At 43.2% G+C, this 14,465-nt stretch overlaps 1 protein-coding gene across 2 annotated transcripts in view; it reads left to right on the top strand.

Moving 5' to 3' along the window:
- The first annotated feature begins 250 nt into the window (after nt 1–250).
- The window catches only part of LOC126278603 (uncharacterized), a 398,515-nt gene continuing 384,300 nt past the window's right edge, over nt 251–14,465 (top strand). Inside the window, exon 1 of one of the 2 annotated variants that reach the window (XM_049978838.1) lies at nt 251–464. In XM_049978838.1, coding sequence (XP_049834795.1) covers nt 390–464 — 75 coding nt within the window. In that variant the 5' untranslated portion in view covers nt 251–389. The remainder of the gene's footprint in view (nt 465–14,465) is intronic. The other variant, XM_049978839.1, reaches the window with a different exon arrangement.

Raw genomic sequence — 14,465 nt, 5'->3', positions numbered from 1 at the left:
GTAATCCGGTAAACGAAAGCTACACTCCAACTTAGCACTCGTCAGCTACGGTCTTTCGCACTAAATCGTTAGTCTTCTAAAACCAGCGATGCTATTTGGTTTCTAAAGACTAGGGGTTTGTAATTTGTGTAACAAAAAATTACCGGATTCACTATATATTTACAGGTGTTCCTAAATCGAATACTTCACAATGTGACACGCGCGAATCGAAGTTAGACTAGAATCGAATGGTGTCTGTTGGTCGATAGCTATCGACCACCGTCGTGCGGTTGGTGCAGTCGAACTTGAGTGTGACAGCTGCGGCGGCGTGTATAGGCGTGTTTGAACGCAGCCAGTGAGTGCGTAACCAGATTAAGCGTCTCAATCTCTCGTTTCCTACGACGTGCAGCATGAGCCGCTTTCGTACGTGGAACATCGTGATTGTAGCCGGCGTCATCGTGTTAGAATGTGGCGGCTTTTCACAGGTACTGCTGTTCCTCATCCACAACACTTGTATGTTCACCGTATTTTAAGGGCGTACGATCCAGATAACGTATTTATTTCCGTTTTACTCACTGCAGAATCCAGTAATGCCTTTGTGGCATTAACCTCTTCTCGTTCCTATCTCCATCAAAATTTTACTCAGCTCTGTATAGTGACCGGCTAGTGACAGTTTCGTCGCTCCATACATTAACATCGTTTCCAGTTACATTCAAGGATATCGCTTTGGAAGAAAAAATTGTTACACGCCATCATGCGATCTTTATTGGACTTCATCTTTACAGTCGCCACGGGAACGATATGTAGAAAGATAAGGCATATTCTTAGATTTCGCTCTGAAAAACAGTTTGTGGAATTACTGAAGTAGGTTATCTCGAGATATAACGTCTAATACACATCGATGAACAAACAATTTTTGGAGAAGAGTAGCCCGAGATAGGGGAAGATATTATTTGTTGCTGAGAATATTTATTAAAAAAATATTTCATGTGTACTGAACTTGGGTGACAGCTCTGATTTGTAAAACATCTTGAGAATGTTTATAATTAGCTATGTAAAGATTATAGCAAGAAAAGGGCGTTTCAATTTATAAAACGAATATTTATGGACATCAGTTGTGAATGATTAGAAGCAGAATTTCAAAATGGAACATAGAGAATCCCCAGGATCTGAGTTAACTCATAACTGTTGAAAACTTTATCTGATAATCACCAAAGACACTAATGACACAACTTAATAGCAGGTACCCATTGCCTATATACAGGGTGTCCCAGCTATCTTGTCCACCCAAAATATCTCTGGAACAATAACAGCTATTGGAAAACGACTTTCACCGGCATGAATGTAGGGCTGGGGCCCATGAATGTACATATTTGGAAACATTCTAAAACGAAAGCATATGTGTTTTTTTAACACAAACTTATGTTTTTTTAAGTGGATCTCCTATAGTTTTTCTTCAGCAATCCATAGCATGACAAAGCACATACGCAATGGCGTTGATTGGATCGCAATATCCCCATTACATTCCGAGATATTGAGACGCGAAGTTGACGCTTGAAACACCCGACATGCGCTGCTAGCGCACGCCCTGAGGCTCAGGCGTGACCGTAATCGCGATGTGATTGACATGCGAAATCACACTTCCATACTTATCAAGAGGTCCGAAACGAATAATACGATCTGCTGCAATCCTGCATTAACGCATGGGGTTCACGCCTGAGCCTCAGGACGTGCGCTAGCAGCGCATGTTGGGTGTTTTAAGCGTCAACTTCGCGTCTTAATATTGTGTATGTGCTTTGTCATGCTATGGATTGCTGAAGAAAAAATATAGGAGGTCCATTGAAAAAAAAACATAAGTTTGTGTTAAAAAACAATATGCTTTCGTTTTAGATTGCTTCCAAATATGTACATTCATGGGCCCCAGCCCTATATTGATACCGGTGAAAGTCGTTTTCCAATAGCTGTTATTGTTTCAGAGATATTTTGGGTGGACAAGATAGTTGGGACACCCTGTATATCCGAAGACTTTCTGTACTCATATCTTTAGTAGTGTTTCACGTGTACTGGTAACACGAGAAAAAACTTCGGGAACTAAGACACATCGCTACATGAGTTTCTTAGAGCTCAGAGCCATCTGGTATTTTCAGTTGCAAGGAAAATGTGACGAACAGCGACGAAATAATTTTAAGATTTCACGAAAAATACCTCTGCCGGCACTTTCTACTAGGCAATATCATTTGCACATTTGGCTCTCTACCTCTGTCTTTGTGGCAGAATTGGGTATTAGTTCGCTTTGGTGTGTTTGTGGCAGAATTGGGTATCAGTTCGCTTTGGTGTGTGTGTGTGTGTGTGTGTGTGTGTGTGTGTGTGTGTGTGTGTGTGTGTGTGTGTGTGTGGTCTCGCGGTAGTGTTCTCGCTTCCCGAGCCCGGGTTCGATTTCCGGCGGGGTCAGGGATTTTCACCTGTCTTGAGATGAGTGGGTGTTGTTGTATCGTCTGCAAAAAAGAAAAAATGGTTCAAATGGCTCTGAGCACTATAGGACTCAACTGCTGTGGTCATCAGTCCCCTAGAACTTAGAACTACTTAAACCTAACTAACCTAAGGACATCACACACATCCATGCCCGAGGCAGGATTCGAACCTGCGACCGCAGCAGTCGCACGGTTCCGGACTGCGCGCCTAGAACCGCGAGACCACCGCGGCCGGCGTGTCGTCTGCATCATCATCATTCATTCCCATTACGGTCGGAGGAAGGCAACGGCAAACCATCTCCACTAGGACCTATCATAGTACGGTGATGCGGGTCTCCTAACACTGATACCGGTACAACAATTAGCGCTGATATCTGACGGTCATTTTGCGCTTTCTCGCTGAGGCATATTGACAAGTCAGTCTTGCGCATTCCAAACAGTCTTTTCCCAACATTCATAGCTGAGACGTGCAACTTGCCAAAGAGATCAGTGTATACACTGCTTCAAACGTTTACTTATGCTATCACAAAAGTGCCCTGGAGATACAAAATTTCTCGTATTTTATATTGCGTATCATACACATTTTTGTTTCTTTCAGAATATGATCCTTATACGAGTCATGGTTTTGTAGCTATAAAATGTCGTCCGACACAAGCTGATGGGTTTGATTAACAGATTTGCCTGTGATATGCAATATGCAGTTTTTTTTAAGTTTATAAATTGAATTAACTTTCTAAAATTAATACGTACAACTTCTACTTGAAAAAGTAATTTTACCACTCAAGCTGTTTCTGAAAGTTTCGGGGTCAATATCAAGCAGCGCTTTAAACTCCTACACAATAGCCCTTCCACGTTGTCACCTCATGTACCACTTTACCGAAGCATGTACTTTTAAAAATTAATTTTTTAATTCTGCTGTTTAAGTATTTTTGGCAAAGTCTAAGAGATAAAGGCTCTATATAAACTCTGTGAATCTTTACTAGTCAGAACGACAAGAGTAACAGCAGCTACTCAGTTTATTCAAGAAACGACTGTATGTATTTAAGCAGTGACGCACAAAAAATATGAGGATAAGTCTTTAAAAATTAGGAACATTATGATAATTTTTTACGAAGGTAGAAGAAAAATAGTTGTTTATAAGGTTTTCGACATACCCTGCATTTCGTCACACTTGGTTTGCCTGTCTGTAAGCTCATAGCTGCCAACTCACAGTTTGGCGTTGTTCGTAACTGTTTTCTCATCATATTCATGATCTCGCTGTCAATTGCAAACTTGACGCCGTAAAAAAACGTTTCAAAATTCCCAGCATTATCGACGGCGCCTGGTACACACCGCTCGCAGCTGCCTGAGGGACGGCACTTTTAAGTCTCCCGCCTGTGCGCCGTCGGGTGAAATCTCTCTCCATCGCTCACGGTCTCTAAATGGAGGGGGGGAGACTCAGCCTCACATACAGGCCACCAAATGACGTCCCATTTTTATCGGAACATTACTTATTTTAAAATGTCCCACGCTTCAAAAGCTGGACTGAACAGAGAAAAGGAGCGCGTTCCGACTTTAATTCCGCGAAATCTTGTGAAGATTGCACTGATGTATATTTACCCAGTGCTGGGGTGTCATTCTAGTCTCAAGTCGATATGATACGTTGACGGTAAACAGTGAATCGGGCACATTTTTCATACTTTGTGCCGTGCCCGTGCGTGGTAGCCTTGCGGTCTGAGGCGCCTTGCCACGGTTCGCGTGAGCAGTTGCGGAACGAGAGGTCCTTGGTTCAAGTCTGTCTTCGAGTGAATACTTCACCTTTTTATATAAACAGCTTTTCTCTTCAAAATTCCAGGATATGTTCAGATTTGCTTGGACTTATGCAGGGTTTGACGGTCTACACACGGAAAAATTTGAAAACGTTAAAAACATATGTTTTGACAGAGCACAGGGTAAACTGTGCGACTGTGAAACTGTTGCATTCATTTGTTGCAGTTTATGTGACAAACTGTTATGCTTTCATTACTTTTTTGGGAGTGATTATCACATCCACAAGAAAACCTAAATCGGGCAAGGTAGAAGAATCTTTTTACCCATTCACCAAGTGTACAAGTTAGGTGGGTCGACAACATATTCCTGTCATGTGACGCACATGCCGTCACCAGTGTCGTATAGAATATATCAGACGTGTTTTCCTGTGGAGGAATCGGTTGACCTATGACCCTGCGATCAAATGTTTTCGGTTCCCATTGGAAAGGCACGTCCTTTCGTCTACTAATCGCACGGTTTTGCGGTGCGGTCGCAAAACTCAAACACTAAACTTATTACAGTGAACAGAGACGCCAATGAAGGAACGACAGATCATAAATTTGCGAAAATAAAGTAAACTTTTCACTCGAGAGAAGACTTGCGCCAAGGACCTCTCATCCCGCAGCTGATCACGCTAACCTTAGGGAAATAGCGGAAAGGTCGGGGAAGAAGGCCAGTGTTCACTCTGTCTGCTTGCCGGGGGGTCTCATCCGAGATGTGGAGGAGGCCCTACCGGCGGCGATAGAGAGCACTGGGTGCACCCGACTGCAAATTGTTGCTCATGTCGGCACCAATGACACCTGCCGTCTGGGTTCAGAGGTCATCCTCAGTTCGTACAGGCGGTTGGCGGAGTTGGTGAAGGCGGAAAGCCTCGCTCGCGGGGTGGAATCAGAGCTAACTATTTGTAGTATCGTTCCCAGAACCGATCGCGGTCCTCTGGTTTGGAGCCGAGTGGAAGGCTTAAACCAGAGGCTCAGACGATTCTGCGGAGAGCTGGGGTGCAAATTTCTCGACCTCCGCTATCGGGTGGAGAAATGTAGGGTCCCCCTGAATAGGTCAGGCGTGCACTACACGCCGGAAGCGGCTACGAGGGTAGCGGAGTACGTGTGGAGTGCACATGGGGTTTTTTTAGGTTAGAGAATTCCCTCCCTGGGCCCGACAAGACGCCTCCTGAGACACGGAAAGGCAGGAGTAGGCAAAATGCAACAAGGAATAACAATATTAACGTGCTAATAGTAAACTGCAGGAGCGTCTATAGAAAGGTCCCAGAACTGCTCTCATTAATAAACGGTCACAACGCCCATATAGTACTAGGAACAGAAAGTTGGCTGAAACCAGACGTAAACAGTAATGAAATCCTAAACTCTGATTGGAATGTATACCGCAGAGATAGGCTGGACAGTGAAGGGGGAGGCGTGTTTATAGCGATAAGAAGTGCAATAGTATCGAAGGAAATTGACGGAGATTCGAATTGTGAAATGATTTGGGTGAAGGTCACGGCTAAAGCAGGCTCAGACATGGTAATTGGATGTCTCTATAGGCCCCCGGGCTCAGCAGCTGTTGTGGCTCAGCATCTGAAGAATAATTTGGAAAATATTTCGAGTAGATTCCCCCACCATGTTATAGTTCTGGGTGGAGATTTTAATTTGCCGGATATAGACTGGGAGGCTCAAACGTTCATAACGGGTGGCAGGGACAAAGAGTCCAGTGAAATATTTTTAAGTGCTTTATCTGAAAACTACCTTGAGCAGTTAAACAGAAAACCGACTCGTGGCGATAACATATTAGACCTTCTGGTGACAAACAGACCCGAACTATTTGAATCAGTTAATGCAGAACAGGGAATCAGCGATCATAAAGCGGTTACTGCATCGATGATTTCAGCCGTAAATAGAAATATTAAAAAAGGTAGGAAGATTTTTCTGTTTAGCAAAAGTGACAAAAAGCAGATTACAGAGTACCTGACGGCTCAACACAAAAGTTTTGTCTCAAGTGCGGATAGTGTTGAGGATCAGTGGACAAAGTTCAAAACCATGGTACAATATGCGTTAGATGAGTATGTGCCAAGCAAGATCGTAAGAGATGGGAAAGAGCCACCGTGGTACAACAACCGAGTTACAACAATTAAAATCGCTCAAAAGAGGAAAGGCCGCTGGACCTGATGGGATACCAGTTCGATTTTACACAGAGTACGCGAAGGAACTTGCCCACCTTCTTGCAGCGGTGTACCGTAGGTCTCTAGAAGAGCGAAGCATTCCAAAGGATTGGAAAAGGTCACATGTCATCCCCGTTTTCAAGAAGGGCATTCGAACAGATGTGCAGAACTATAGACCTATATCTCTAACATCGATCAGTTGTAGAATTTTGGAACACGTATTATGTTTGAGTATAATGACTTTTCTGGAGACTAGAAATCTACTCTGTAGGAATCAGCATGGGTTTCGAAAGAGACGGTCGTGTGAAACCCAACTCGCGCTATTCGTCCACGAGACTCAGAGGGCCATAGACACGGGTTCACAGGTAAATGCCGTGTTTCTTGACTTCCGCAAGGCGTTTGACACAGTTCCCCACAGTCGTTTAATGAACAAAGTAAGAGCATACGGACTATCAGACCAATTGTGTGATTGGATTGAGGAGTTCCTAGATAACAGAACGCAGCATCTCATTCTCAATGGAGAGAAGTCTTCCGAAGTAAGAGTGATTTCAGGTGTGCCGCAGGGGAGTGTCATAGGACCGTTGCTATTCACAGTATACATAAATGACATGGTGGATGACATCGGAAGTTCACTGACGCTTTTTGCAGATGATGCTGTGGTGTATCGAGAGGTTGCAACAATGAAAAATTGTACTGAAATGCAGGAGGATCTGCAGCGAATTGACGCATGGTGCAGGGAATGGCAATTGAATCTCAATGTAGACAAGTGTAATGTGCTGCGAATACATAGAAAGATAGATCCCTTATCATTTAGCTACAAAATAGCAGGTCAGCAACTGGAAGCAGTTAATTCCATAAATTATCTGGGAGTACGCATTCGGAGTGATTTAAAATGGAATGATCATATTAAGTTGATCGTCGGTAAAGCAGATGCCAGACTGAGAATCATTGGAAGAATCCTAAGGAAATGCAATCCGAAAACAAAGGAAGTAAGTTACAGTACGCTTGTTCGCCCACTGTTTGAATACTGCTCAACAGTGTGGGATCCGTACCAGATAGGGTTGATAGAAGAGATAGAGAAGATCCAACGGAGAGCAGCGCGCTTCGTTACAGGATCATTTAGTAATCGCGAAAGCGTTACGGAGATGATAGATAAACTCCAGTGGAAGACTCTGCAGGAGAGACGCTCAGTAGCTCGGTACGGGCTTTTGTTAAAGTTTCGAGAACATACCTTCACCGAAGAGCCAAGCAGTATATTGCTCCCTCCTACGTATATCTCGCGAAGAGACCATGAGGATAAAATCAGAGAGAGCTCACACAGAAGCATACCGACAATCCTTCTTTCCACGAACAATACGAGACTGGAATAAAAGGGAGAACCGGTAGAGGTACTCAGGGTACCCTCCGCCACACACCGTCAGGTGGATTGCGGAGTATGGATGTAGATGTAGATGCATCCATATAGTGGCGCTACTATTATCACTCTTATGCGACTGAAGTGAAATTCAAGTAGATATCGTCTTTCAGATTAGAAACACGCCTACCAACTTTCGTTTGTGTTGTACAACTTCTTCTTGGTGTTGACATTTTTTCGTCATTGTAGATGGCAGCGATTCTGCCCGGTTGTGAGGACATCCAGAAGACGTTTGTCATTTTAACCGGTGTAATAACGCATATCGATTTATAACCAAACTGTGACCGATATTGCTCGAAATTATTGGCTACATAGTTTCATATGCGTGGCTCCACTTTTGCAAATGGCTCTCCTACCACCTTAATATTATAGTTAACGAGTTGAAATGCACATGTTTGCACGTTTTTAGTGGACGGTTATTTTTGTACCTTGCGGCAGTGCCAGGCGGTAAAAATGGGCCTGTCATTATTGGAATTACCTGAGAAATTATCTATACAAAAAGTCTTTAGCATTGTCTGTAGAATTCCTGTGCAGCTATTCGGAGTTGTGACAATTGGCAAATAATTTTTTTACAACATTAAAATTTTCACGAGCAATATTTGTTTTCGCGAAATACTGCAAAACTGTACAAATTTTGTACAGATAACTCCAGAACTGAAACATATCTATCAAGAACTATGAAAAAACGAATATTTCTCGAAAGTCGCTTGCCAATTTCACCGCACTCAGAATATACCGCTATAATGCCCGATGCCGACATCAGACCACATAGTTTTGATTCAAGGATATACCATAATCGAAGCTGCTCCGTTGTCGATTGGTCGGCTACCTGGAGATGAGCAGCAAGCTCGTGAGAAGAATACATAGCGTTACCGAGGAGATTTTACAAACAAATATTCCCGTGAGAAAAAGATGTATTCCATCGACTTCTGGCATCTTCGCATCCATTTATCTCGAGAGTGCAGCAAATGACAACTGATGAAGATAGATTCCACCTGCTTTTCGAACCATCTCCTAGTGGGCAGTGCGACGGCGCAGTGACACAAGCGACGAATGTGATAAAATGCAAAACAGCGAATAAAACATTTCAATGCGGCTATTTCGACTTCTTATTCGTTGCTGGCTACCTTACAATACATTACACCCGGAGTTTTACTCGATTTCGCTATATTTATGGTTTCTGATCCAGCAAACTGGATCCGCCATTTTGAATTTTGCTAATTCCGACATTAGATTCCTAACAAGCGACCCAAGTATCCTACAAAGTACTTAGGTTTTCAGGATATTACGTAAATTTTCCTACTATGTGCAGGTTTTGAAGCGAGTTGGCGTACTGAACGCCATCCTGAAAGGTTTTTTGGGGACCCTCAAAAGTCCTGCTTTTTTTGTGATTCCGCTTGACTAAAGTATTTGGCGCTGCCGGATGTTTGATTTGAAATTCACTGCGCTACGAAGCGGCACTTGTATACTTGTGCAACTTGCTCCTCAACCTTTGTTTATTTACTATTAAAGTTTTGTACTGTTGATACTAACGATTCATGTTCACTGTTTCATCATGTGTAAATGAGAGTGTAATTTTAACACGGATACATAAGTGAGTTTACTTTTATCACGGGCAGTGGATAAAGTGTAGAATGCACATTGTGCGAATCAAACATTGCTATTGGACATGGTGGACGGGTCTGACATTGTGAATCACTCGAACACGAAGAATCATCGCTTAAGTGTTAAAACGAGAACGCTCTTCTTGACAAAATGCAGTGTCGGTGCAACAAAATGATTGTAAAAAGTCATTTGAGATCATCTGAGTACATGATACAAAGGTAAACTTCTATACCTATTAAATTTTTTGGATGCAATTTGTGTCTCCTTTTTCCCTTATTTGTCCCAAGTTTTTTCTAAACTTTTAAACTTTCCTGTCTTTAATAAAAATGAAATAGACCCCCTACGCTAAATTGAAATGACAAAACCGCCCGTGACTCTTATTGACCAGCGTATCTTTTTAAGCAGCTGCATTCAGAGCTCTCCCCCTCCCCCCCCCCCCCCCCCACACGCGCACACACAGATTCAGTACATCTATAAACTTATCAACATTAATTAGGAGGACTGCAGTGAGAGCATTACACCGACGTAACAAAACGCTATTAAATATCACTTATATTCAGATATTAACCATGTGTATCAGCAACAAGACTATTTGTTTCTATGAAGAACATTACTTTCTTTGCATTGTATATAATTCAGCACCACAGAAGAAACCAGAGCATTTGAAAGTCACATATCTCAATTATTAAGCGTTGTGGTCTTGAGTTCAAAGACTAGTTTGATGCAGCTCTCCATGCTACTCTATACTGTGCAAGCCTTATCATCTCTGAATAACTACTGTAGCTAACCTTCTTCTGAATCTGCTACCTGAATTCATTTTTTTTGTCTTCCACTACGATTTTACCCCCTCCCCCTCACACTTCCCTCCAATACTAAGTTTGTGATCCCTTGATGTCTCAGAATCTGCCCTGTTAACCGATCCCTTCTTTTAGTCAGGTTGCGCCACATTTTTTTTCCTCCTCAGTTCTATTCAGCGACTTTTCATTTGTTACGTGATCTGCTCATCTAACCCCAAGCATTCTTCTGTAGCATCACATTTCAAAAGCCTTTGTCTCCTTTTGTTTAAACTATTTATCGTCTATGTTTCACTTCCTTATACGGCTACACTCTGGACGAGTACCATCAGAAAACACTTAAATCTACACTACTGGCCATTAAAATTGCTACACCACGAAGATGACGTGCTACAGACACGAAAATTAACCAACGGGAAGAAGATGCTGTGATATGCTAATGATTAGCTTTTCAGAGCATTCACACGACGTTGGCGCCGGTGGCGACACCTACAACGTGCTGACATGAGGAAAGTTTCCAACCGATTTCTCATACACAAACAGCAGTTGACCGGCCTTGCCTGCTGAAACGTAGTGATGCCTCGTGTAAGGAGGAGAAATGCGCACCATCACGTTTCCGACTTTGATAAAGGTCCGATTGTAGCCTATCGCGATTGCGGTTTATCGTATCGCGACATTGCTGCTCGTGTTGGTCGACATCCAATGACTCTTAGCAGAATATGGAATCAGTGGGTTCAGGAGGGTAATACGGAACCCCGTGCTGGATCCCAACGGTCTCGTATCACTAGCAGTCGAGATGACAGGCATCTTATCCGTATGGCTGTAACGGATCGTGCAGCCACGTCTCGATCCCTGAGTCAGCAGATGGCGTCGTTTGCAAGACAACAACCTGTTCGATGACGTTTGCATCAGCATGGACTATCAGCTCGGAGACCATGGCTGCGGTTACCCTTTACGCTGCATCACAGACAGGTGCGCCTGCGAAGGCGTACTCAACGACGAACCTGGGTGCACAAATGACAAAAACGTCATTTTTTCGGATGAATCCAGGTTCCGTTTACAGCATCATGATGGTCGCATCCGAGTATGGCGACATCGCGGTGAACGCACATTGGAAGCGTGTATTCGTCATCGCCGTACTGGCGTATCACCCGGCGTGATGGTATGGGGTGCGATTAGTTAGATGTCTCGGTCACCTCTTGTTCGCATTGTCGGCACTTTTAACAGTGGACGTTACATTTCAGATGTGTTACGACCCGTGGCTCTACCCTTCATTCGATCCCTGCGAAACTCTACATTTCAGCAGGATAATGCACGACCGCATGTTGCAGGCCCTGTACGGGCCTTTCAGAAAATGTTCGACTGCTGCCCTGGCCAGCACATTCTCCAAATCTCTCAACAATTGAAAATGTTTGGTCAATGGTGGGCGAGCAACTGGCTCGTCACAATCCGCCAGTCACTACTTTTGATGAACTGTGGTATCGTGTTGAAGCTGCATGGGCAGCTGTACCTGTACACGCCATCGAAACTCTGTTTGACTCAATGCCCAGTCGTATCAAGGCCGTTATTACGGCCAGAGGTGGTTGTTCTGGGTACTGATTTCTCAGGATCCGTGCACCCAAACTGTGTGAAAATGTAATCGCATGTCAGTTCTAGTATAATATATTTGCCCAATGAATACCCGTTTCTCATGTGCATTTCTTCTTGACGTAGCAATTTCAATGGCCAGTAGTGTAAATGCGATAACAAATTTCTCTTCTTCAGAAACGTTTTTCATGCCTTTGCCAGTCTACATTTTATATCCTCTCTTCTTCGGTCATCCTAAGTTATTCTGCTGTCTAAATAGTAAAACTCATATACTACTTTTGTTGTCTTATTTTCGATTCTAATTGCTTGATTTACTTCATCTGCATTCCATTGTCTTTGTTTTGCTTTAGTTGATGTTCATCTTATATACTCCTTTCAAGACGCTGTCCGTTCCGTCCAAGTGCTCTAAGTCCTCTGCTGTTTCTGGCATAATTACAATGTGATCGGCATACTCCAAAGTTTTTATTTCTTCTCTCTGATTTTTAATCACCACTAAAAAATTTTCTTTGGTTTCCTTTACTGATTGCTGAATGTACAGATTGAATAACATCGAGGATAGGCTACAACTTTGTCTCACTCCCTTCTCAGTCACTGTTTCCCTTTCATGCCCTTCAACTCTTATAACTGTCGTCTGATTCTGTACATTGTGTATATAAACTTATTCACGTATTTTTTGTAGTTGTCTGATTGTCTGCATTAGATACCTCTACTACTGACACATCACATAAGGCACCACCTCCGTGTTGTAAGATGATGTTTAAACATTTCAAATTTCATGGAGGCATTTTAATGTGCACTACATTTGAGAGCTGTCAGTATGACTTTCCTCGTGGATGCCTCCGGGACAGTGGGTGTTATCATTGATCTAGTTCATCTGAAGCCTCTGGTTCATAGTGATTCGTTTCCTGTGATAGTCCGATAGGGAAATGCATCTGCTTGATGCCTATAACGGTCCAAGCGCTCCTGAGATACTGTCACAGTTGTGGTCACAGAAGAGCAGTGTTGGTTGCACACTTTCCTATAGCCAACGGCATCATGGATAACATTATATGCAGATCGGTAAACCGTGTAGATTTCTTTCAGTTTCATCAACAATGATGAGCCTGTTAGCAAGGATTCGTTGTTTTTACCGACTATTTCACTGTCTCTGTCCGAATGCGTACTTTTACAGTTCGTCTCTGAGACTGCGTCTTCGTTTCTGAGCCTTTTCACGCACATCTACATCTAGACAGACACTCCGCAAGCCATTTATGGCGCGGGTCGGAGGGTACCCTGTATCACCACTAGTCATTTCCTTTCCTGTTCCATTCGCAAACAGAGCGAGGGGAAAACTGTCTATATGCCTCTATATGAGCCCTCATTTCTAGTATCGTATCTTCATAGTCCTTGTGCGCAATGTACTTTGGCGGCAGTGGAACCTTTCGGCAGTAAGCTTCAAGTGCCCGTTATCTAAATTTTCTCAACAGCGTTCCTCGAAAAGAACGTTTCCTTCCCTCTAGGGATTCGCAGTTGAGTTGCTGAAGCATCTCCGTAACACTTGTTGTTCGAACCATACCGGTAACAAATCTAGCAGCCTGCCTCGGAATTGCTTCGATATCTTTAATCCGATCTACTATGGATCTCAAACAATCGAGCATTACTCGAGACTAGGTTGCACCAGCGTCGTATATGCGATTTCCTTTACAGATGACCCACTCTTTCCTAAAATTCTCCCAATAAACCGAAGTCGACATTTCGGCTTCCCTACCACAGTCATCACGCGCTCGTTCCATTTCATATCGCTTTTCAACGTTACGTCCAGATATTTAAACGACGTGACTGTGTCAAGCAGGGCGTTACTAATGCTGTATTCGAACATTACGTGTTTGTTTTCCCTACTCGTCCGCATTATCTTACACTTTCCCACATTTAGAGCTAGCTGCCATTCATTACACCAGCTAGAAAGTTTGTCTAAGTTCTCCTGCAGTCACTCAACTTCGATACCTCCCCGAAAACCACAGTGTCTTCAGCAAACCACTGCAATTTGGTGCCCCCCTGTCCACCAACTATTAACGTATACAGAGAATAACAACGGTCCTATCACACTTCCCTGGGGCCCACAATACCCTTGTCTCAGACGCAGCCAACTCATTCGGCTCATATTTGGCAGGTCGCTTGCGCGCAACCTAACATGACTCTAAGATTCTCAACAAACCCCCCTTTTTTAAAAAACATACCTCTAAAGTACATGATGTGCAATCTACTCAGAAATGACGAGATCGATAGATAATTGAAAATCGAACATTTGTCGTCAACATATATGGGATCCACAAACGCATATTTATCTTGAAATCCAGGGAAAAAAACTTTTTCGACTTCCGCTTATGTACTGGTATGGTAGTTGCTGCTAAATGAAAGCGCCAGTCGCAAGTTCGAATCCTGCCTCGGGCATGGATGTGTGTGCTATCCTTAGGTTAGTTAGATTTAAGTAGTTCTATGTTCTAGGGGACTGATGACCTCAGAAGTCAAGTCCCATGGTGCTCAGAGCCATTTTTGAAAGCGCCAACGGTGTAGCGACCAAGGCATTTTACTACGAAGCAGAGAACTTATGTTCGATTCCTAGTTGCAATCTGCAGTTTTTTCGTTTGTATTTTTTTACGCCTCGAAACTGGTAGGACTAGAACGGTTAATAA

This window comes from Schistocerca gregaria, chromosome 6, assembly GCF_023897955.1.
Source record: "Schistocerca gregaria isolate iqSchGreg1 chromosome 6, iqSchGreg1.2, whole genome shotgun sequence".
Classification (NCBI taxonomy): Eukaryota; Metazoa; Arthropoda; class Insecta; order Orthoptera; family Acrididae; genus Schistocerca; species Schistocerca gregaria.
Note: the sequence above shows the minus strand (reverse complement) of the source record. Positions and strands in the feature narration are given on the sequence as shown.